Consider the following 22,930-nt stretch of genomic DNA (forward strand, 5'->3'; position numbering starts at 1 on the left):
AGTACTGTCCAAGAATTGCAGCAGCACAACCCCTCTTCATTCCTTACATATTGCCGCCCTTCGCATCATGCTCCAGTCATAGATAGTGATCCCTACATCTAATTCAGACCTAGATTTGGGTCGTATAGCTGGAATTACACTCATTTTCAATGCCTGCCTCCATTTACCTTGGTTTGCATTTTGTATCCACTGAAAACATAAAATTCGCGCGTGCCGCATAATCCAATCAATTTATATGAGCGCAAAGTCCATTGAAGTTACAATCAGTACTTAGTCCACACGAATTGCACTGTACAAGCGCCGCACAGCCCAGTAAGATGCGAGGAATCCAATAGTCCCTTGATAAAACCATTGAGCTCTACTGTCATGATCACGAGACATCCCTTACCCGTGACAATAAAGTCGAAAAGGCAGATTAAGAACAAATAGCCGAGGTATAATGCAACGCTTGAAAACGAGTCCAGCGAAAGTCGGGATAGCCAGTAGAAGAGTCCATAGGCCAAGATCCAAAATGCACTTCCACCGCCAGTTAAGAAAGCACGCCAATGCCACCTGCAGGGAGAATCGAGATAATGAATCACAAATAAACACACCTCCACATACCTGTACTCTTCAGCGCAAAGGTTGAAATACGTGAACAAGATTGTCACGGTGCCAGTCGTAAGTGCAACAACTCCTGCTGTTAGCGCAAGGAAACCAAATGCATAGTAGGCGCGAGATGCAAAGAGGCTAGACATGACGAAGTAAAGTTCCACGAACGCAGCCCCTACAGCATTGACAAAACTGGTGAGTAACGAGAAACTGAACGATGAGCTATATCTTACCAAATGGCAGGATCCCTGCGAGTAAAGCGGAGGCCTGTAATAGAGTTGAAAATTGGGTGTACGTTGTTGGCCAAGACTTACCCATGGTCGAAGGTGTCGAGGAGCTGGTGGAATCTGACGAGGTATTTGGTTGACCCTGACAGGATGTGATACACCCTGAAACCAAATGAATTTCAATTGTATCAAACACGCAATACACGTACCCCCTGCCTTGACCCGATGTATGATCCGATCGAGGATAGCGGAGCAGAAATCCCAAACCAAAGGACGACGATCAAGAGCATAGTGGCTAGTGTAGGTGAAAACTGGGTGAACTCCAAGGTCGCCAACACGATTACTCGAACTTACAGAATGGAACGGCCCCTGAAGAACCAGCAACGAGAAGGAAAAAGTCCAACAAAAATATCACTATGAATACCAGCCTGTTGAACGGGATCAGCCAATGAGTAATCAGAATAATGCTGCAGACAAAGGGGCTCACGTCGGGAGAATGGTGGCTGTAAGGAATGTATTCTTTCTTTTATCAACCCCACCAAGTGATGCATATATTCTACTCGAATAATAACCTCCGATCCTGATATCTCTTCATAAGCAACTGAGCGCTTCGGTATGAAGAGACAACTTACCCTCCAAAAAGGGTCCAGCACACCATCATGACAGTTGCAAGAGAACCCCGGTTTGAAGGTGAGAGGAATCCCAACAATGCGAAGACTATTAAAAATCGTTTTTAGACAGTTAACGGAGGGATCTGAGATTTAAGGGAGCTACCAAGGGTAACAGCGCACATGGCGCACAATTGAGCGCCATTTCCTACCATAACGGAGAGCACCATGGGGTATCTGGGTGCGCGGAAAACTTCTCCATGCACGAGTTTCCAACCCCAGTCTTCTTGAACATCCTCCTGCATTTCGTTTGCCGTCAGAACAATCACGTATAAAGTGTTAATCACCCACACTAAGATCAATGGCATTGTATCGTGAAATCTGCATGGACGTCAGCTTGGAATTACGATAGTGAAGCTAACAATAATCACGTCTCTGGAAACAGTGCGCCATAGAATCATGGCCACCATGACGCAAAGGAAGACAACGATGACAATCGAATTGACGAGGCTGAACCAATGTATCCGGGGGTCAAAAATATGGAGATAGTTGTCCCATCGAGTTGCCTACGAATGATCAGAAAGGCTCAGCACATGTCTTGCCCATCATACGTACCCATGGCGTGTCAGATTCCTTAACGCAGGGTGTTAGTCAGATACTCGCCGGGACCAGTCCTTTCAAAACAAACTTACGTCCCAAGTTACTCGGTAGGTATACCGTATGTTGTTGGTTTCATTCTCGGATAGACCCAACCTTGGAACTTCAACATCACAGTCCGGCGAACTCTCATCTTCTTGAGACCCGCCGCGGCTGCAACAAAGATGTAAGCAAAAGTAAATGATACACGAATTTTTTTGCTCACCTAGATGGCCATACCAGAACTCCAACGACGCGGTAAATTCCAGGTGATGGCTCGTGATATCTGAGTGATGCATTGAGTTTGATGAACTTCAGTACTGATAGCTAGGCACGCATACCTCAGAACAATCTCATAATGATTGTTTAGGTAGGGAATATCGTCGTCGTCATTCCCAAGGTTGAATCCCATATCGAAGAAAAGGTCCCCAGTCTTCATGTCTTTCTTCATTTCTGCAGCTGGCAAACCATCCACCAACCAGTTGAGAGCATAATCCTCACGGATTCGCTCATTGATGAATTGAGCATCTTCTCCAGGTATTTCGGCGGTACATAGCATTTGGCAGGTAGCATTAGCTTGCAGCATTTTTATCTGTTGAAGTAGTCTGAGTCTGCATATGTGGCTATCCGGCCAATGACAACCTACATCATATGGAGATGTGAATATTCGGTCGCCAAATAGTATCGATCCCAATGACTCAGGCTGATCCTTGGCACCTCCGTTGGGTGTGCAGAAGTGAAATCGAGGATTGTAGTAGTCGTCTGTGATGTGTCAATGTCTGTTGCTAATTGCAATCAATAGGCGAGCTTCTTACAATTTATGAGGGATTTCTGAAGACCAGTAAGCAAAGTAAAGTCCTAAAATCATGGAAAAAACATACCAGTTTTGAATTGTCACTTCCAGCGAGCATGGGTGTGAGCGCATTGACATACAAATCGACAGGATCGCGCTGCACATAGTTGTGGGGTGCTGCACCAGGAAGGTAGAACGCGTTAGCAGCTGAAGGAAGTAAAGCAAGCAGTGCACTTCCAAGGAGGTAGCTAGAAGTACCTCTCATGGCAGAAAATAGCACTTCGGGGAGTTGAGAGCGTTAGGGAGTGATGCAAGCACTATAGCCTATAGGGACACGACACTGGTAATCACGTGACGGAATCGTTGAAATAAATTATTTATCTACATATGTACTTGATCTTAGCGATAGATGCATCAGCCTCGTTGAGCTTAGTAGGCCGCTAGCGGCTAGCCCCTGCTCCAGCGTGACACCACAGTGTCGTAGCATTCGACTGGAGACCCCACTGCTCTCGTCCAGTGTATCGATCACGATCATGATGGGGTCCCCAGTTGACTCAGATGACTTCCTCGCCGTCCCGGAAGTTTTGCATGAACTATCGAACAGACCACTGTCAGACACTACTAAACTTTGGGCAAGTTTGAGAACCTAACCTACCTCGCGGACAGATGAAGCACGTTCATGATAGACATTCAGGGTATAGGGCTAGGGTTGCTGGAATTCTTGGAGCACTTATGCCAATCTTAGTCGCCAGGACACTTATTATATCGCACACTAGATCCCGCGAAAGATAATAGGCTGAAATTCGCGTTAATTAAGCGCTTCAGAGAATGATAATGGTGAGACGTGCTGACTAAGCTGTGGAATGGGCCGCGGAGACCTCGAAAGCACCCTTGCCAGCACCCCCTCCCTACTCCAACGCGATCCTGGTGAGACTCAGAGGCATGCTGTTGTACAGCATGTATAATCTCATTTTAACAAACACTGTGCTCATAGATATATCTACCTATGTCTAGCATTCACATATAAGCATCCCGTTCGAGTCTGACGGTGCTAGTGAGATTCTGTTTAATGATGGGACGAATATTATGCATAGCTGATTCCTGAACCCATTCCTTTAGCTTCTCTGAATGCCATGAGGGCCATTTTCCAACTGGAGAGGACAATTTCGACATGGAGCTTGTGAAAAAACTATGGGCTCCCTCCTCAGCGGAACCGCCATCCCCCAACCCGACCTCTTCCTTCCGCGATTTCTTGACAGACGGTCCATACTGGTACTAGTGGAATTTATATTTTGGAGGTGTACAAACGACTCGCGCAATTGTAATCAGATACCAGCCTAATTGATTCGGAGAATTTCCAAGGGTATGTTACACACCAGCGGGATTAAATACTGAGTCAGTGAGTTCAGTAAGTATAGAATGCCCATGATAACAGAAAATACTGAAACCAGGAAATTTCCAAGACGTTCTATGTCAGTCGTGCTTTCGGTTCTAGACCTTTGTTACTGACGTGATCGGTTCCTCATTCCCAAACTCGCTCCCCCACAGAAGCTTTGCCAAGAGCTTTCTTGAAACCAAGTGATATTATTGAGTGGGGCTGATAAAATTGTCAATGCCCGCTGCTCCCTTCCGATTTTCGTCTATTCTAACTCGACATGACCTCCCCATCTGAGATTGCACTACGTCTTCAGACTGTCAAGGTAAGCATTGCCACTATTAGACGAACATTTTAGCCCTCACGAGCCCGACTTTGTCAGTATTTTAAGAGTACGTAATACAGAACTTTTGTGATACTGTCGCCTTTCCAACATGCAGTTATGAAAGTGATAGGGTTGGCGGTCTTGGTAGGAAATCGAACATATGAATTATACAAGTGCTGACTTCAGTGGCAGGTCTTTGACTACTGTATCAACCTAGAAGCCGAGGCAGGTCCTCCATCCGCTCAGTATGCTATCGAAGTTTCGATTGACACAGTGGCCGCCTAGGTCGACCTCACTTGGGGGAGAAGGTGGGATTTTGTTCGGATCCTTTTTGCGGTGGCTCGATACACGCCTTTTATTGGCGTCCCGGTGGACTTGATTTGTACGTGTCCGTGGAATTTAAATCGTTTCATTGCTCAATTAACGATCAAGATTCCCTTGGACCCACGTCACCACGGCTTGTGAGTACCAATATTAGAGATAGTCTATATCGCATTCATAGAAGCTCTATGCTAGTGCTTATCGCTCTACCAAGTCACCTCCTGTGAGTACCCTACCCTGATATCCGCATCTTCCACCTTATAATTCTGAATTACAATACAAAGGGCTTAACGTGATTGGCACCGTTGCCGCAGAATGTAATGGATACCCCTCCGCACTTTTTTTGTATAGTGCTTACCGTATATCCAGCACTCCTTCTTGTTAGGACATACACGTTATGGGGAAGAAACAGAGTGTTACTTGTTTCCCTACTACTACTTGCGCTGGTAAATCCATGCCCACAATCAGCGATATCCATCTCAGTCATGACATCTTGCAGGGCTGCATCGCAGGCTCTGCGGCAGTCGGTGCCAATGCTGTATCCTTCTTCAAATGTATGTTTCATTACAACCCTCCTTGATGAGTTTAGTCCAACTTGGCTATCATGTAGACCAGGATCCCCCACTAGCAACTTCTGGCTGTTATCAAACCCAAAGAATTGCAATTTACGCAGTTAACTATGCAATGCTGGTTCTTTTTGAGACAGGTCAATTTTTTCTTCTGTAGAGTTACTGAAGCCGACCATGCACATAGTCATACTATGCCTCAATGTTTTTCAAGCCTGGTGTCACCGAGGACAACTGGGGAGCCGTCTCATCACGCATCTGTACTGGGATGGTATAGTTTATGTGTTGTGTATACTAGGTGAGCAATTCTCGTCTTTGGATTCGGGGTACTAGGCTAACACTCAATAACTGCTTAAGCGATATCAATAGCCAACATCGTAGTCATAAATTTCCTTCCGGTAAGACATTCCCTTTTCAATAAAGGTTTTGCTAATCTTTTGGTGGAGTCGGAATATGCAGAGTCTCTCGACACGTAGGTTTCACCCTCGAACATTCTGAATGCGTTCGCCATTAATTGCCTTGTACACCACTCAGACTCCAGTTGGTGTTTCACAGCGTTTTATCCTCCCGCCTTCTTTTCAACTTGCGAGCCATCATGCAACGACGACACGAGCAAGCCATCTCACTTATGGAGATCTCTTTGCCCTCAGTATCTTAACCTATACAATCTGTTTAAAATCAGCTTCTTGAGAACAATACAAGTACAATTGACACCTCGCCATCAAGACACTTGCAAAAACTCCGTGATCTTCTCTGTTGTGAAGGTATTGCCCCCTGTAATATGATCCCAGATTGATGGAATTTAGCGTCTCTGGGTGAGAAGGTGTAGTAGGCTGTGCAGACTCTAGACCCGCGAGGGCGAGACGAAATGGGTCTGGCGGCTACAGGCATCTTGTTTTCAAAATTTCAAGCTTCTCGGTTGAAGTACTGATGAAGTACAGCTGTCCAGCCCGGGGCAACATTGTTTTTGGCTACGATATTACTATGAGTATATCACATGGCGCTTAGTTACAATATCGTTGCACATATAGCGGTGCCAGAGGTGATAGTGCACGAGAATGTTCAACGCAGTGCCAGAATCAAATGTGTGTCCTTTCCGGCACGTAAAATTGCCACCTGTCCATCGATCAGGTGACTCCTCTCAAGCTTGAGGTGCACGTCTGGCTGAGGTACGTTATTCAAATATAAACCATTCCCGAGGGCAAGTTGTCGTGCTGCCGCTGAAAGTATTAGTCAACAAATGATTCAGTGGGACCAGAGAAAGGCAGACAAACACTTTGATGAGGTAAGTCCAAACTTAGCAGCAATGTTTGGGAGCGTGATTCCGAGCAACTCGTCCTCCGTACAGAGAACTAACCGTGGGTCATTTGCAAGGGATTTCACGATATCTTTCGCATGCAGAGTTGAGTAGTCTGTTCCAAAAAGGACGTTGGTTGCTACCCGAGCAGCCTCTAGACCTTCCTCTGCAGGACGTGTCAGAGAGCACAAGTGAACAACAGGCTGACTCTCACTTCCATGTATCATCAATGTTACTTCTTTGGCAAGAAGTTTCTGCGCTAATCGGCGTTCAGGTTGAATTTCATGTTCTCGCACAACAGCGTCTATTTCTTCGACAGGAAGTAGAGTAAACATCTTGAGGTACTTCTCAACATCAGCGTCCGTTGTGCGGAGGAAGAACTGTCGGAAGAATTGAGCTGATTACCAGTGATAGTTAGCCAGCATACCTGATAGAAGTCTAAGTAACTTGTGAGTTTTTCATCAAGCCATACAGCGTTCCCCGCGCTCTTTCCAAACTTCTCGCCTTGTGAGGTTGTTAGCAATGGCGTGGTCAGTGCAAAACACCCCTCATTGTATCCAGCACAATCTCCTTCGACTTTGTTTATGAGGTCGATGCCGGAAAGAATATTCCCCCACTGATCTGATCCACCCACTTGAATAGTACATCCCATTGTGCGAAAAAGTTCGTAGAAGTCATAACCTTGGAGAAGCTGGTATGTGAACTCGGTGAACGTGATGCTATTGTGTGCACTCATTCGCAATTTTACACTACATCACATGGTCATGGACAAAAGGAAACGTAGGAAGGCAAAGCGACGGACCTATCCCTTGCCAGCATATGATTTACGCGGAAATGAATGCCGGTACTCCGCAAGAAATCGAGAAGATTCAATTCCTTTAGCCAGTCTATGTTATTGACGACTTGAAGTTGAGAAAAAGTGGCCAAAGAGGGAGCCTTATCGAGGGCATACTCTGTCGCGCGAGAGAAAAATTGCTGAATAGAATCGGTGAGTTTGACAGTGTTGGATTCAATTTGAGCCTTTTCCGACAGTGAGCGTTCCATCATACGGCCAGAGGGATCTCCAACCAGCCCCGTCGCTCCACCTATCTGAGTACATTCAGTCAACTTCCAACATAGAAATGCGCGAAATTACAAGTGCTAGCGTGTTATGCCCTCTCATGCGGAAATGCAACAGACAGAGAAGCGGGATAAGGTGACCCGCGTGTAAAGACTTTGCCGTTGGGTCAATCCCAGCATAGATGGTCCGTGTTTTCTGCAAATGCTTAGCGAAATCATCTGGGCTGGAACACGTTAATACATATATCCTCCCACTTTACGAATATGGTAGTTCTCACCGCGTCACATCAGCAATGAGTTGGCGGGCACTCAACTCCGACAAAAGGTCTCGTCCTGAATGTAAATTTCTAGTCCAGGGGATAGCCCTCCACCTGAAGGGTATTCGGTGAGCTGTACTAGGCCATCTACGAACAGGTTTAAGCATTATTTCGTGTTGTTCACCATCAAATCAAGTTGAAGGAAGCAGCAATTCAGCAAAAGCTAAAATAAAATCACGTGATTAGAACTGCTCATATTAGTACTAGTAGCTGGCAGGCGTCTTGAGTCTAATGAGCAACTTCTAGAATCTATGCTTTCGGAATTTGCAGACATCTACCTCTCTGAGTTTCTGCGATCGATTCTTGAAATATGCAATTCGAAGTTATTGCAAAATGCCACACAACTCGAGCGCGAGTTTGCAGAATGAAGCTTGCCCGTAAGTCACGGTAACTGGTTCTTATCAGGTACTACGGTCATCACAGCAGGATAGATTCAAGTTGCTGTTCACAGATGGCGTCACAATGCTCCCTACATTCATGCCCGTAGCAACACAGGCAGCGATCAAAGGCTTGACCCCACAACAGGTTGAATCGCTCGGAATCACACTCATTCTGAATAACACATACCATCTGAATTTGCGACCTGGGATTAAAGTCCTTGATGAAGCGGGAGGGGCCCACAAATTCCAAGGTTGGAACCGTAACCTTCTCACCGTAAGTGCAATTCCAGAAATTCGTCGCGCTCAAGCTGAGCTTTTCGAAGGACAGCGGAGGCTTCCAGCTGGTCTCTTTGAGCAAGTTCACCAAAATCACTGAGGATGGTGCTTTGTTTGCTAGTCCATTCAATGGAGAGCCCACAATGCTGACGGTTGGTCTCTAATAATTACTACCGCTTCTTCTGTTGATGAGCGGCGCAGCCTGAACAAAGTATTTCTATACAGCATTCAATCGGAGCGGATATTATCATGCAACTAGATGACGTGGGTGAGGCTACTCATATCATATATTTTTCAGTGTTTAATGTTAGCTCAGTTAGTAGTTTGACTGTTGGACCTCGAGTTGGCGAGGCCATGCACCGTTCTGTTCGATGGCTCGATCGTTGCATCGAACAGCATGAAAAATCCGGCCGGAAAGACAAACAGAACCTTTTTGCCATCGTTCAAGGAGGGTTGGACCCAGCCTTGCGAGATCTATGTCTTGATGCAATGATCGAGCGGAAGGACCAAGTCACCGGGTATGCTATCGGGGGTCTTAGTGGAGGAGAAGAAAAGGGTGGGTTCCTTAACTAATTTGGAGGCTTTGACGACCTGATGCACCTTTTTGAGACGTGTTCTGGAAGATGTAAGTTTGAATTTGGGCCGTCACTGTGCACCTGATCTCGCATAGTATCAAGCAGTGTGCAGACCGGCTACCTTCAGATCGTGAGTACATTGATTTCTTCTGTGAAGTCTCCTGTAAACTTCTGCGCACTTAGGGCCCCGCTATTCCATGGGCGTAGGTTTTGCAGAAGGTGCTTGAAGCGCTTGCTCCTCGCAGTTAATCTTGATCGTCACTACAGATCTACTAGTCTGCGTCGCATTGGGTGTTGACATGGTAAGCTTGAGATCGGTGCGCCTTAGCGTGAAGTTCTCTGACAAGTTGCTCAGGCGGATTGCGTGTTCCCTACTCGGACTGCAAGATTTGGTGTGGCCTTGACTTTCAAGGGTCCCCTCAACCTCAGTAGGTTTATTTTTGCATATGTCAATGCGATGCGGACTCGTTGATTGATGAAATAGAGCTCGGAAAGCACACAAAGAGCATGGATCCTATAGACAAGAGTTGCCCTTGTCCGACATGTGCAAGCGGCATGTCCCGAGCTGTGTTGCACCACATTGTCACGATAGAGACAGCTGGTGCCCACGGTAATTCGAATCTGCTTCCTGTGGTATACTTAGCTGATCTTTGGTCACCCATCAGCCCTCACGATTCACAACCTTGTTTTTCAGGCCCGGGTTATGGGCGGTGCAAGAGATGCTATTCTCGAAGGTCGATTCCCTGAGTACCTAAGGTCATTCTTCTTCGATTACTTCGGTGACACCGGATACCCCGAATGGTGTGTAAACGCTCTGCGAAGCGTTGGGGTAGACCTAATGCAGGGTGTCGACGTGCCGTTAGTAAAAGGCTCCGGAGTGAGGTGGGAGTACTCGGATGCGGCTTGACAATGACATGTCATACGCAAACGTAGGGGAACAACAGATACCGGAAAAATAGTGTAAAAATCAACTCCTTCCTTTGCGACTCGGCCGAGCATTCTTAGCTTTCTTCCGTTCTGCGACCATCCTGTTTTTGCGTATCTGGTCGACTGTCTTGATCTCGGTCTTGACTCTGCCCACTGATTTCCCTCCGAAACGCCCGCCACTTCTGATATTTTTCGCTTTACCAGGACTTTTCGGTTTTGCCTCGCCTGCTTCCGCTGCGAAACCCACTTCTTTCTTCTTGAGCTGCCTCGACTTGCGCTCGTAATCTTTGCTGAGCTTGTCCAATGGCTTAGCCTCCGTGACCTTGTTATGTTTCCATCTTCTCCCTCCAGGCCCGACCGTACCAGTACCTCTCCTTTCCATTTCCCTTTCTCCGATCTTTGGCAGCGACACCCTTGCTTTCTTCTTCCAGTCGTCAAACCGGCCACTTTTATATGTAGCAGGCAATTGAGTGCCATTCTCGGTTCGCAGAAGTTTCATGTTGTCGGAGCCAATTCCGCCGCCTTTGACGAATTTCTTCTTTTTCTTGTCCCATGACAACTTGTTCTGGTGCCGTTGACGCGCACCGATAGTGTCCTCATCTCCTGCAAGGTCGAGGATGGCACCCTGAGCTTGAGCGGCAAAGGAAGAAGCTCCGTCTGTGAGCGAGTAGCTAGGAAAATATCATATTGAATTTCAGTGTGGATGATCAGGAGTAGATGGAATATACAAACCCTTTTTCGGTTATGGCGTCTTTTTGATAGTGGGACATGTAATAATCCTCATCGCGGAAGTTATTGCTCTTCTTGCTAGAGACATGGAAAACAGCCTGCAGAAAATCAGTATCGACACTTGGAGTTTTGAGGAGACGAACCGCAATGTCTTCCTCGTCTGCCATTTCCACGTCGCCATCTCCACCTTCCCCGAGACCGTCGTCACCGCCTTTGTCTGTGTCGACAACAGTAGAAGAACTGGGCCCTGAATTTCCTGCCCGCTCTACGGCCTTTGCAAGCGCCTTCCTCCGTTCTTTCATAAGTGCAGCATTAGCAGTCGCCGCTTTTCCACGAGTGCCAACCTCGAACACCGTCTCAGCAGGCTTAAATGCGCTGACCGCACGGACGATCGCAGCACGCTTCTCCTCCATTTCTCTCGTATCTTCTTTTCCGTCATCGCCGTCCTGCATTAACATGAGGACGGGATGTATGACACCTTCCTGTCCGTTACGTCCAAGCTCCTTTGCACGTCGATAACTCGCCGGGCTGGCCTTTCCACGACTTCGTTCATACATCGCGTGCCCACGTCCCATGACTGCACGTAGAGTTGGCAGCGTATTCTGTGACTCGTCTAGTGTACGAACATACTCGACCTCTGAATCCATTAGATCTCGTGGAAATGACGCAAAGAGTAGTGATTGAGTGTAAGGCTCTTCTGACGTTGTAGCCGATGCAGGGATGGACGAAGTAATCAACGGCCGACCCAGAAAGAGTTGCAGGTCACAGAGATATGGCAACTCGCCATGAGCAACGAGACTCCATGCCCAACCTTTTCTTCCAGCCCTGGCCGTGCGACCCACGCGGTGGACGAATATCCTTGCACCGACAGGAAAATCGTAGTTTACCACATTTTCAAGAACTGGTATATCGAGGCCACGGGCTGCAACATCCGTGACCACCAATATGCTGGTCTTTTGCGCCAAGAACTGATTCATTTGGTATGTCCGAGCAGATTGGGTCAGCGAGCCGTAAAGAGCAGAGACAGCGTAGCCAGCTGTGGCGAGGAGCACAGAGAGGTATTCGACGTGGTGTTTTGTAGCTGCGAACACAAGTGTCTGGTGAGGCGCACTATGGGTTGGGTGTTTGGCTTTGAACTTCCCCTTCTTGTGTTTGCCCGAGGCTTCGGTATCACCTTCTTTGAATGATTCGGTGCTTCCATAGGGGACTTTGATGATATCCCGAAGGAGTACCAGAAGAGATGCATCTTTCTCCGCTTGTTTGACAGAAAAAAACGCCATTCGTAGATCAGTACTGATTTTCGACTCCGCATCTAGTCGCACAAGTTTGGGGTCGGATAAGCCTGCTTTGGCAAACTCGACAAGCGATTTCGGGAGGGTTGCGGAAAAAAGAAGGGTCTGACGAGACGTGGGAAGGCGAGCAAGGATTTCTGTAAGTGCAGTAGCAAAACCAAGCTCAAAAAGACGGTCTGCCTCATCGAAAACAACATATTGCACGGACGACAAGGAAAGTGACATCTCGACGATTAGGTGGAGGAGACGACCAGGAGTTGCGATGATACTAAATCGAGAACGATATCAGACAATACCCACATGAATGAAATGCACGTACATATCTGGGTTATTACTGATCATTTCAAACTGTTCATCCAGACCCTCGCCGCCTACAATCAGACTCCAGCGCAAGCTTTCGCCTTTTTTATTCAAAGAATCGTCAACATCATCGCCTGCATGCTGCGCAGCATCATTTGTCCAACCTCGCACGAGTGCCTTCCCAACTTTGACAACCTGAGTGGCAAGTTCTCGTGCTGGGACTAGAATAATTGCCCGAGCTCCAAAAGTATGTGCATGTCTGCCTCCAAGACGCTGTACTAAAGGTACCATGTACGCAAGAGTCTTTCCAGAACCAGTCCGGGCCATTCCGACTAGATCTCGTGGTGGAGATGCAAGAAGGGCAGGAATGGATGCACGTTGTATAGGTGTGGGTGTGCGATATCCCTGGAGCGTCAATGAACGCAGAAGCGATGGGTGCAGACCTAGAGAGGCCCATCACCATCAGCACACGATATTCATTGAATAGGAGTACATACCCATGCTTTGGAAGCTTCCACCTCCGATGTCACCCTTGCTTTTCCCTTTACTCTTAATCTTCTTCAACATCTCAGTACCGCCTTTCATATTTCGCTTCGAGATAGAATCGTGAATCAACTCTTCAATGCCGTCGTCATCATCCGGGTGATTTTCGATTAGACCGTCTTTTCTCGGTCTCTTGCCTGTGAGAGCACTAGAGATGTCGACATCGAATTCGTCGTCTGAAGCGGGTTGAACTATTGAAAAGTCTGATGATGATTCTTCGTCCTCCTCAATATCTCTGTTCCTTTTGCGTGATACCATGACTGGGAGAGGATCTTTTTGAGTTTGCAACAAGCGTGGTAATGCTAAAATGTACACAGCCACTGACTACATGATTAGGTTCAGGGAGTGTGAAAGATTTATTCTGATATTTCGTACAACCTGAACCTGAGCTTCCAAGTAATAGGCCAGGGTTCTTATCGCTCCTTCTTCATGATAAGGAATGGGGTACAACCACTTGGAAGATATTGTTATGCCATCATGTGACGGTATATTGCCGCACACACATCGCGTTTTACTACATCATTTAATCAGCGAGCGCCGAACTTTCAATTCACGGGCCCCAATGAACTTTCTCCTGCACCTTGAGGCTGATTTTTATTGTTATCGCGGCGATAAGTCCCTTGTTGCTGGGGCCGGGTCCGACCCCCGGGACCACAGAAGCTCTCATTTAATGTTTATGACTAGCCGAAACATTTGGGAAATGGTATATGCCATTGCCAGCGACCAGCGATATTCTAGAGCTCTGGAAGCACCGGTACACCAGTGGCTAGCTGACCGGCCCGGGGTATTCAAAAGGCCGCCCCTGTGCTTTTCATACTACAAGTATTAGCGACCAAGTCGCGATCGGACGCAGTCTAGGCTGCGCGGTCATGAAAGTAAGTGGTAGTGCATTGACCAAGTGAGGGATGTTCCGATAAAATGATATCATGATGAGGCTGTACTGAACCCGAGTCCCAGGTTTGCACATCACGCCCATGTGAATTACTAGCCTTGTATTGGCGGTCGGATCCAGCCTGATCATGATATTAATGACACCCGATGCGACAGTCATGGACTTGCAAGCGCTCACCGCTTCATCCTTAGTATCTCCTCCGAGTCTCTTTGAATCGGCCGTTGTGAGTTTCTTCTTGGCAAGATCAGTGCCTTCAGTACTTGCTAATTAGGTCTGATGTGACTCTGATCCGTCATGCAGATACAGACATGAGGTAGGATATAACCTACATTGAGGTTGGCTACATTCGGGGGTCCTTGTCCGGCTATGTTCAAATCTCAGGATTGCCAGTGGCCATTAATGGTTGCGAGGCCTTGTTTCCCAGCACTGGTTAGCGGAGATTCGGCGGCCAAGGTAGTAACGAACGATCTTTTCGGCAAAGTATCACATAAACTAAATGACGCTGACAAAAACAAACGCATCGTGGCTGTCATACGGTCAGCTGCGCTGGCAGTATATAAGTAAAACTTACCGACCTAAACATCTCAGGCTATCCTCCCAGTTGTCTACTCACTTCAGTTACGAATTCTTCACGATTAATCATGTCTGTCAACACTTCTCCCCGTGCTCTTCTCACTTCATGTTTCATGCTTCTTACCCTTCTTTCTTGCGCATTATGCGCTCCTCTCTCCGCTGTGATGCGGCGTGATGTCTGGGTACCCACAATCACCTCCCCTACATCTGACTCTACATGGACTGTTGGAGGGTCATTCCTTGTTACCTGGGATACCTCCTCGAAACCTGCCCAAGTAACCAACCCTAATGGCGAGATATACCTTCGCCTGGGCGATGAAACCCAATCCAGTCCCATAGCATCTGGATTTGCGCTTACTGATGGTCAAATCGAAGTAACAATCCCTACCGGCACCACTCCTGACGAGTACAGGGTTGTATGTGAGTGTCCTGTGTCATGCTATCTTAACTCAATTCAGAGAGTTGACAATTAATCCAGTATTCGGCGACTCTGGGAACTGGAGTGATCAGTTCCCAATTGACGCAGCCACATGAGGTGCCTGCAGAGTTTTCTGTCAAAATATCAAACAAGAACGAAAAAAATAGGAGGGAAGAGATGTACGATTTGGATGGTTGGTAAACTCGATGATGGACTAAGGCAATGGACTCGAACAATTGGCATCTCATAATTGGACTTCTTTGATTTGGACACTTCAAGCACACTTTACTCTACGCATTTTCTTTCGTAAAGGTCGTGGTTCTGTTTCTGCCTCACCTTGGCCTTACTTAGTGTACTAGTACGTTAGCTGTACGGTAGTTGATGTAAAGGTTACTCCTCTGTATCCACACCATCTCGTCAATATCTCGTTCGAAATTGTTTCAGGTTTTCAGCTAGGTGTCAAAAGTGCAAGTACTGAGCAAAGTACTTGCATACTTGGTAGATGTCGGTCGTGGGGCTTTGTAGGGTCACAATTGATCGATGATCACTGCCATCAAAGCTTCTTGAACTTGCGTGATTGATCTGTCGACCGAACTCCAATTGCTAAGCGCAAGATGTCATGGTCATTTTCCACCCCGTCAATGTCACCGCTTCCAAACTCCAGCGATCCACGACTATTGTCCGGGTCCCTGCTATCACCCGAACCATTCGACTCGCCTTCTTATACGGGCCCTGGGGGCGCCGATCTTTCCCTCTCAGAGCTCTCACTTTCAGACAAAGACACAGAACATTTTCATCTTCATGACAGACCACGTTTCAGTCTACTGGCACCAGCTGCTACAACATCACAAACATTCTCGCCTGATCAAAGCAGAATATCAGAGGACGACGAATATGAAGAAGAAAACGACGAGAGCTCTGAAAACGATGCTGATACGACTATGATTGGAAGGGTTGCTGCTGCGAAGGCACGGGAAGACAAGCTTCATAGCGATCTCTTCGTTCTCAAGAAGCTGAACGCGTCTTTTGCGTTATTTAATGACGCGTTGCGGTCTACTCAGACTGCCACTGAGGTGTGTACTACTGCTGAGCATGGAATCGGCTAATGATCCTCATGTCTTGTGTCTGCTGATTCGCTTGTGCAGCAAGTGACATCTCAACTCGCACAGACGGATGCGCTTCTAGATAAATATGTTAATATGCTTGGGAAGTCGGAAGCTGTGGCTAAGCTGATTTTTGATGAACAATGGGAAGGCGCAGAGGCTGTAAGCTATATTTCCTTTGCCTAGTTCTTTTCCTGGAATCTCCCCATGCCATAGTTCGGCTCGCGACGCGTTTCTCTTCCAATTCTCTGTGATTTTTGGACCTTTTCGTGGCTGATAACGCTTAATTCAAGGATGAGGAGTTACTTGAGCAAGAGCGACAGCAGGCTCTTGAACAGGCTCGACTAGAAAAGGAACGCCTTGAGCGGGAAGAGGCAGAACGGAAGGAATCAGAAAAGCGTGCGCGCGCGGCTGCAGAGGAAGCTGCTCGTCGCGAAGCAGAAGAACGTACACAACGCGAAGCTGCGGCTACAAAAGCGCCCCGTGGCCGCGGTACTGGTGGGTCAAGTGGAGTCCGGGGCATTCGTGGGACAAGAGCCACATCGGCAGCTGCAGCTGCAAGAAGTACCAAAGGCATTCCTCGTGCAGGTATGGGAATATGTCACTTGAGCAACGACCAGATTCTGATTTTGCGCATGTGATACCAGCCTCGACGAGTGCCGCATCGGCAATCCCTCGCAGTCGCTCGACTAGTGCTACTGGAAACGTCGGAAGCTTAGGCGGTGGAACCAGACTTGGATCATCTGCAAGCCGAGGAACAGGCTTGCCGCGAGGCGTACCTAGGAGAGGTTGAGTCACAGTTCCTGTGTTCTATGCATAGGCAGGCTGTTCAAGAAAACTCGCGGCTACTGCACAATGCCAGGATTAATAACCGGCAAGAAGCACGCTGTACCATGAACTCGCCGTCGCGATATTCGCTCGGCTGTCTGTCGCAAGGCATCCTCATTTGAAGCCACAGCCACTTTGCCGCCCGGAAGTGGTGTATCTCCAGAGCGACCATAACTCGCGTCATATTGAAGAATCCATGACAGTATTACCCTTCGAGTTCCAATGACAGTAGGAAGTTCATTCATGTATAGATTGCTTGCAGAGTTGGGGGTATTCCATCGATTCTATCTCATGTACTGTCTCTTCGAATTCTAGTGTAATCGGTGCCCCACACTTTCACAAAAACTCGTATTTCTAGCTATCGTTAGGGAGTGGGTCAAGCAAACAGCAGGAAGGCCGTGTTGATCGATCGGTCCAGGCCCTCGGGCTTATCGCCAGATTGGATTTTGATTTCTCGGCCGTCGTTCATGCGTCTTTATCGTAACGGTGAAGTGCCTGACTCCCGATTCCAAATCATACTCGGCGTGTTCTCGGTCTTAATTTCACCATCCACAAGCTCAAACTAGCACACACCACATACAACAGGTTATCGGTGTGTTGAGCCGACCCCAAAAAAGGTGAATAGGGTTAGGGTTTGAATGTGGAGCACCGTATCAAGTACACTAGATGCATATGGCGACATATGATAATGATAATTTGCGGCGGCAGCTTGCTCAGCGCACCGAAACCCGTGAAAACTAGATCCACAAAAGTACATCTGATGCCGAATAAAACCTACGGGGCATAAGGATAATGACTCAGAAAGAATCGATCAACACAACAAAGCCCTCTGGCGAGTCAAGGAGAGAATATCATCCAAGAAATATCGTGACTCGCCAGTTCTCCAGGACAACCCAAACGCGTTTGTGGCGTGAGAAAGCCTGCGATCACCTCAAAGGATGATTTCAGTTCTTGACCATCATTTGCTACCTTGCACCCCTCTGTCCTTTTGACCAAGTACATGAAGAAATATGTGCTTTAAATCCGGGCACCAATAAGAAGCCAACTGCTATGCCAGTCAAACAAGGCATCAGGAATCAAGATCCTTTAAGCCAGGGGTATCTCGAACAGAACAAAACCAATATAAACAACAATTTGCATCAACAAAACAACCATCACCTTCTGATGGACATGTCGGCTTGAACTGATAGTCTGATCCTCATATCATGCTCGGCTGATCACCACGCTGCGGTGCCTGTCCCTCGCTGGCGAGCCCTGCATCACGGGGGATGGTCGTCCGAATATCGACAACCTAGACGAAGAATTGATTAGCAATGGGCCCATCGATCAATTACAAGTATCCAAATGGGTGATGAGAAGAAATAAATAATCCAGCGTAATAGCCGCGGGCACACAGTCGTACCACGGCGAAAAGGTGATACCAGAGCGGCCACTTACTCGGATAGGCCTGATGGGATTCTTGTCCCTCGTGCAAATGGAGAACGGACGTCCGATTCGACAGCGTGACTGCTATGCGAAACTTGGGGCATGGAGGAAAATCCTAAAAGAGAATGGAACCCCTGCCTACTTGAGGCATCAGAGACCCGCGCTCCGGGATCCTGTACATTGGAGTTTGTGCGAGCCAAGCTCACACTTGATATTGTCGGAGAGACTCCAACATCGGCGTAGCGCGATTGAACCCTGTCATTCATTACTGCACTACAGGCAGACGCGCTTTCACAGTGTCTATGACAGCAGCCGTTCCCTGGTGGACAGTGCACGACAACAACGCTGCGCTGTTCAGGCCTATCAAGCGAGTAGACTTCTTGAATATGGTAAGGGTACTGCGAGAACGAATGTTGACTGTCGGCGGCGGAAACATAACCGCATGCGCGTGCTTCAGTTGCAGCATTTGTGGGTGCTCGACTCTTCCCTTTGTTGGCAACTCGGTGTCGTGGGAGAGAAGAAATAGATTGCTCGTCGTCTTCTGGATAATCGACGGCTGGCAGACGATCTCGCACAAGGTGCGTTGTAGAATAATGAGGACTCGTTAATTCTGCATCCATCTGGCCATTCTTTCTGCGACCGGAAACACCCCCTGGACGAGGTTTGACATTTGCAGGATCAAATATCCTTGAAGGCGGAATCATGACGCGAGGATCCAAATTCTGACCTTTACGTATCTCTTCGATAGTGGGATACCGCGCTCCCGTCTCGAATGACGCAGGAGCAGTCGCTTGTCGACGTAGATTTCGAGGGGATGTTGTTTCCTCTATGGACGTCAGGGATGAGGCGGGGGAAGATTCGACCCTTCTGATATGACTGGGGCGGGATCTCATCAGTAAATGCGACGCTTCATTTACGCAAGAACTTGAAGATGTGTAAGATGTATTCTCCACGGTGACTCGGGGTGACAATCCTCTTTCTGGCTGAAGCCAAGGATCGTCCTGTAGTTCCACGTACTGCGTCACTCCAGTTGGTGGTTCTGGTGACAACATTTGGCGTGGAGAATGGGGTAGGGGCACATTATCCCATAGCGTCTGGCGCGACTGCACATTGACAGTACGAGCGCTGGTGGCGACACGATCCATTTTGCTCGGAGTCACCGGCTGGTACATGTTACCATCCATCTCATTCTTGATTCTAGTGGCAGGAGCTGCCGCAGCGCCTGCATTTGGTCGGACGGCCCTCACTTCACCCCTTTGCAAGGCTCCGAGCCATACTGCAAGAGCTTCCTCGTACGTATCAAAGCTTTGATAAACAGCGCCTGGAACTTTTTTGGTTTGTCCACTGCATTCTATCCTGAAGAGCGTATGAGCTTCACAAATTCATAAGGAATTGGCGTTGTGCCAACATATTGCGTCGACGCGTTGAATTTGCAAGAATAGGGATTTCAACCTACCAATTCGGATATATACCTGGCTCCAAACCCACGACTACGACATACGATTTCCCCATCAAATGGACGAGAAGTAAATATCAAACAATGAGGCCTTGAAGGCTTAGAGGCTTAAGGAGATTTGAACACGCAACTATGTAGTAAGGGACTTAGCGTTGAAAGACTCGAACTTCGCGACACGATGACGTACATGTTATTATGTAAAAAACGCCTAATTAAAACCCTTTAAAATTTTGGGGGTATGAATGTGTTTCTCCGTGCAATGCCTTGGCCAGTGGTGGATGAGCAGATAACCTGAGTAGAGAAGGCTCGGATAAAGAAACTGGGAGGAGCGAATCCCTGGGTTCAAGCGAGATTACTCGATAAGGAGATGCATACATTGATGACATAACTGAGTGAAAAATCTAGATCTGAGTCAGTCATAAGTTATCTCAGCACACGCCATCTCGTGAAGATGGAATTTGTTCCAGGACCCGCTGTTCATCGTGTGCTCTGTGCTGATTGTGGCAAGTCTTTGATCTTGAAATATTTGCTCTGCTGATCCCCATCATGATCATCAGGAACACCGATTGTCCCAAATTCTGCCAATTTATGTGTGGCATGTCTTCGAAATACGTGAGTATCATCAGGCCATGCAAGATCATGATTTGAGAGTGCTCACATTTGTGTAGCGTAGACATAACCGAGGGTATCCCAAAGCAGTGTGTGTTGTCGCGAACTTTTTGAGCAGCATGATGAACGGTACTGATCATGATGATCAGCCTCGGTCTCATTTTGTAGAAATTGCGAACGTTTCCTATCGCCCCCTCAATCTTGGACCCTCGCTCGACCAGAATCTCAAGAATTACTGGCGATCTGTCTAAAGAGGCTCAAGGGCTTGAATAAAGTGCGGTTGACAGAAGCTCACTTCATATGGACGGAGCCTCACTCGAAGCGATTACGAGTCTCGCTGACGATTCAGAAGGAGGTATGCACATCTGTTGGAGAGTATCGTATGTTACTCACATCCATCAGGTTCTGACATCGACGATACTGGAGCAAATCTTTGAGATCGAATATCTTGTCCAGCACGGACAATGCCCTGATTGTACTAAGCTTGCGGCGAAAAATACGTGGAAAGCACTTGTACAAGTGCGACAGAAAGTCTCCCACAAACGGACATTTTTATACCTCGAGCAGCTGATTTTGAAGCACGGGACACAAAAAGACACGATATCGGTGAAAGAGGTCAGGGATGGCCTCGACTTCTTCTATAGTCAACGAAGTCATGCGATCAAGATGGTCGAGTTCTTAGCAGGGGTTGTTCCAGTGCGGTAAGTTGCTTCACGACGGCTCGTATTTTAGTTCTCATCACTCGCAGATCGAAAGGTTCCGAGCAGTTGCTCTCCACAGACACTCATTCGGGCACTGCAAACTATAAATTCACCTACTCTGTCGAGATTGTCCCTATTTGCAAGGATGACCTTGTCTGCATTCCTCCAAAACAGGCCCGGCAGCTGAGCAACATAAGCCCGCTTACTATTTGTACTCGGGTCGGCAATTCTTTCCAGCTCTTAGATCCTGCAACACTGCAAAGTTGTGAGATATCAGCGCCGGTTTACTGGAGGGCACCCTTCATCTCTCTGGCGACGGTGACAGACTTGGTTGAGTTTACGATCTTGGACATCGAGCCCTCAGGCGCTGTCCGTGGCAAATGGGTCTCTGCCGACGCGCAGGTAGCAATGTCTGGTGCATTCAAATCACATGGATCCCATGGTGACCAAGATACGATCATGGATCACGAGAACTCTAGTGTCTCAACCCAGATCTTCCACACGCGGACACATCTAGGCGCTATCCTGCAGCCCGGCGACACGGCGCTCGGATATCATCTCAGCCACGCCAACTTCAACTCAGACGACTTCTCATCCCTTCCTTCATCCCGCATTCCGGATATCATACTCGTGAAGAAAACGTACCCGAACCGAAGAAAGAAAAATAAGTCGAGAAATTGGAAGCTGCGGAGTATTGCGAAAGAAGCTGGAGAGGAGGGTGAAACTGGGGCCGGGCGGGGTGTTGTTGGGCGTATGGGCGGACGAGATCAGAAGAAGGTGGAAGAGGATTATGAGCGGTTTTTGCAGGACCTCGAAGAAGACCCTGAGTTACGTGGGACGGTCAATCTTTACGCGGCCAAGGATACGAAAATGCGTGATGCCACTGATGGAGCACGGAAGAAAGGAGGCCAATATGGAATGGACATTGATGAAGTGGATACGAGCAACACTACTGCGGTGGATGAAGACAAACAGGATGCAGAGGAGGAACCTGACTTCCCCACCGTGAAACTGGAAGAATTATTAGAGGAATTCGACGAGATGACGCTTGGAGATTCGGAGAGCCCATGATTTTCAGGATCTAGGTGTGACCTTGTCGAGCATACTCAAATATTATAATATGTAGGTTTCGGCTGCACTTTTCTTCCCCGCCGTTCCCTAAGTGTCGGGTTTTCTTTTAAAAAAAGATGTCGTACATATACCAGGGGCTAGTGAGACGGTGTTAACTCCATCAAGCATATAAAATCGTTGGAACAATATGCACTCGCATAGTCGCTTTTAATTTGTGGGGAAGAAGTACGAGAACTCGATGCGGCGGCATATCAAGGGAAATAAATCCAGTTCAACCTCCTCCTTAACAGCTATTAATTCTTGGTGAGAAGGCCCATGAATTACAATGGACGTCGATGTAACGGTCGAACCATGTAACGAGGAAAAGATATACAAGGCTCACCAAAGCCCGAGAGCATGATACTGCGAGATCCATCCCGCCTACAGCGCCACCTGCGAAAAGCTGTAACAGACGGATGGACATCATGATATAGTGGCCTGGTCAGTTGCAAATAAGTACGCAGTAACGCCCTGCTACCGGTGCGACAGCAGATGGATACACCGACGGCAGCAACCAGAAGAGTTGATTTAATCAAGCCTAGTAGCAAGTATGCATTTAACACACGAGATGCGGATGCTCCTGACCACTCCGCCTGATTAATCCCTGGGAGTCATGATCAAAATCGAAACGTGATGCGCATGAAGAACGCTTTCGCCGCATACCAAAAGAACACAGAC

The 22,930-nt window shown here is 47.7% G+C and overlaps 9 protein-coding genes across 9 annotated transcripts; 5 read left to right on the forward strand and 4 right to left on the reverse strand.

The window, feature by feature from the left end:
- Positions 1-155: 155 nt before the first annotated feature.
- HD556DRAFT_1401219 (uncharacterized protein) lies at positions 156-3,202 on the reverse strand. Its single transcript, XM_041303827.1, has 19 exons — positions 2,944-3,202; positions 2,878-2,893; positions 2,709-2,824; positions 2,404-2,654; positions 2,289-2,348; positions 2,119-2,236; positions 2,042-2,059; positions 1,858-1,992; positions 1,778-1,807; positions 1,593-1,725; positions 1,451-1,535; positions 1,306-1,398; positions 1,173-1,246; positions 1,028-1,113; positions 906-980; positions 825-858; positions 604-766; positions 389-552; positions 156-338 (listed from the first exon to the last, which is right to left on the reverse strand). The coding sequence occupies exons 1-19, from the start codon at positions 3,118-3,120 to the stop codon at positions 271-273; spliced, it is 1,896 nt and encodes a 631-aa protein (XP_041155987.1). The 5' UTR covers positions 3,121-3,202; the 3' UTR covers positions 156-270.
- A 1,284-nt stretch (positions 3,203-4,486) lies between these two features.
- Positions 4,487-6,168, forward strand: HD556DRAFT_837709 (uncharacterized protein). The gene is made up of 13 exons (XM_041311789.1): positions 4,487-4,555; positions 4,613-4,699; positions 4,748-4,780; positions 4,841-4,937; positions 4,988-5,016; positions 5,072-5,099; positions 5,161-5,193; positions 5,246-5,322; positions 5,376-5,430; positions 5,487-5,582; positions 5,630-5,740; positions 5,800-5,840; positions 5,889-6,168. The coding sequence occupies exons 2-13, from the start codon at positions 4,673-4,675 to the stop codon at positions 5,916-5,918; spliced, it is 657 nt and encodes a 218-aa protein (XP_041155988.1). The 5' UTR covers positions 4,487-4,555; positions 4,613-4,672; the 3' UTR covers positions 5,919-6,168.
- A 165-nt stretch (positions 6,169-6,333) lies between these two features.
- Positions 6,334-8,266, reverse strand: HD556DRAFT_1401241 (uncharacterized protein). The gene is made up of 7 exons (XM_041303828.1): positions 8,077-8,266; positions 7,875-8,022; positions 7,542-7,828; positions 7,167-7,488; positions 6,954-7,119; positions 6,717-6,905; positions 6,334-6,662 (listed from the first exon to the last, which is right to left on the reverse strand). The coding sequence occupies exons 1-7, from the start codon at positions 8,220-8,222 to the stop codon at positions 6,505-6,507; spliced, it is 1,416 nt and encodes a 471-aa protein (XP_041155989.1). The 5' UTR covers positions 8,223-8,266; the 3' UTR covers positions 6,334-6,504.
- A 159-nt stretch (positions 8,267-8,425) lies between these two features.
- On the forward strand, positions 8,426-10,253 carry HD556DRAFT_1244702 (tRNA-guanine(15) transglycosylase-like protein; the record flags this gene model as incomplete). The annotated part of the gene is made up of 12 exons (XM_041298468.1): positions 8,426-8,492; positions 8,567-8,769; positions 8,819-8,923; positions 8,973-9,039; positions 9,088-9,327; positions 9,381-9,396; positions 9,442-9,476; positions 9,530-9,565; positions 9,614-9,648; positions 9,702-9,774; positions 9,831-9,956; positions 10,012-10,253. 12 exons carry the CDS (start codon positions 8,426-8,428, stop codon positions 10,251-10,253), a joined length of 1,245 nt encoding a protein of 414 aa, XP_041155990.1.
- On the reverse strand, positions 10,204-13,439 carry HD556DRAFT_838062 (P-loop containing nucleoside triphosphate hydrolase protein). Its single transcript, XM_041311790.1, has 5 exons — positions 13,092-13,439; positions 12,614-13,037; positions 11,146-12,562; positions 11,006-11,100; positions 10,204-10,944 (listed from the first exon to the last, which is right to left on the reverse strand). Exons 1-5 carry the CDS (start codon positions 13,393-13,395, stop codon positions 10,314-10,316), a joined length of 2,871 nt encoding a protein of 956 aa, XP_041155991.1. The 5' UTR covers positions 13,396-13,439; the 3' UTR covers positions 10,204-10,313.
- Positions 13,440-14,715: 1,276 nt separating this feature from the next.
- Positions 14,716-15,136, forward strand: HD556DRAFT_1244710 (uncharacterized protein; the record flags this gene model as incomplete). The annotated part of the gene is made up of 2 exons (XM_041298470.1): positions 14,716-15,022; positions 15,081-15,136. The coding sequence occupies 2 exons, from the start codon at positions 14,716-14,718 to the stop codon at positions 15,134-15,136; spliced, it is 363 nt and encodes a 120-aa protein (XP_041155992.1).
- A 525-nt stretch (positions 15,137-15,661) lies between these two features.
- HD556DRAFT_1433930 (uncharacterized protein) lies at positions 15,662-16,916 on the forward strand (the record flags this gene model as incomplete). The annotated part of the gene is made up of 4 exons (XM_041305275.1): positions 15,662-16,093; positions 16,166-16,285; positions 16,417-16,687; positions 16,771-16,916. 4 exons carry the CDS (start codon positions 15,662-15,664, stop codon positions 16,914-16,916), a joined length of 969 nt encoding a protein of 322 aa, XP_041155993.1.
- A 986-nt stretch (positions 16,917-17,902) lies between these two features.
- On the reverse strand, positions 17,903-20,191 carry HD556DRAFT_838097 (uncharacterized protein). The gene is made up of 5 exons (XM_041311791.1): positions 20,020-20,191; positions 19,833-19,962; positions 18,389-19,732; positions 18,110-18,242; positions 17,903-18,052 (listed from the first exon to the last, which is right to left on the reverse strand). The coding sequence occupies exons 2-4, from the start codon at positions 19,886-19,888 to the stop codon at positions 18,155-18,157; spliced, it is 1,488 nt and encodes a 495-aa protein (XP_041155994.1). The 5' UTR covers positions 19,889-19,962; positions 20,020-20,191; the 3' UTR covers positions 17,903-18,052; positions 18,110-18,154.
- Positions 20,192-20,283: 92 nt separating this feature from the next.
- On the forward strand, positions 20,284-22,213 carry HD556DRAFT_1433931 (NMD3 family-domain-containing protein; the record flags this gene model as incomplete). The annotated part of the gene is made up of 6 exons (XM_041305276.1): positions 20,284-20,335; positions 20,390-20,444; positions 20,501-20,532; positions 20,591-20,796; positions 20,844-21,142; positions 21,190-22,213. The coding sequence occupies 6 exons, from the start codon at positions 20,284-20,286 to the stop codon at positions 22,211-22,213; spliced, it is 1,668 nt and encodes a 555-aa protein (XP_041155995.1).
- Positions 22,214-22,930: the final 717 nt, after the last annotated feature.

The sequence above is a fragment of the Suillus plorans genome (genome assembly GCF_016647745.1).
Source record: "Suillus plorans strain S12 chromosome Unknown HD556scaffold_64, whole genome shotgun sequence".
In the NCBI taxonomy this organism is placed as follows: Eukaryota; Fungi; Basidiomycota; class Agaricomycetes; order Boletales; family Suillaceae; genus Suillus; species Suillus plorans.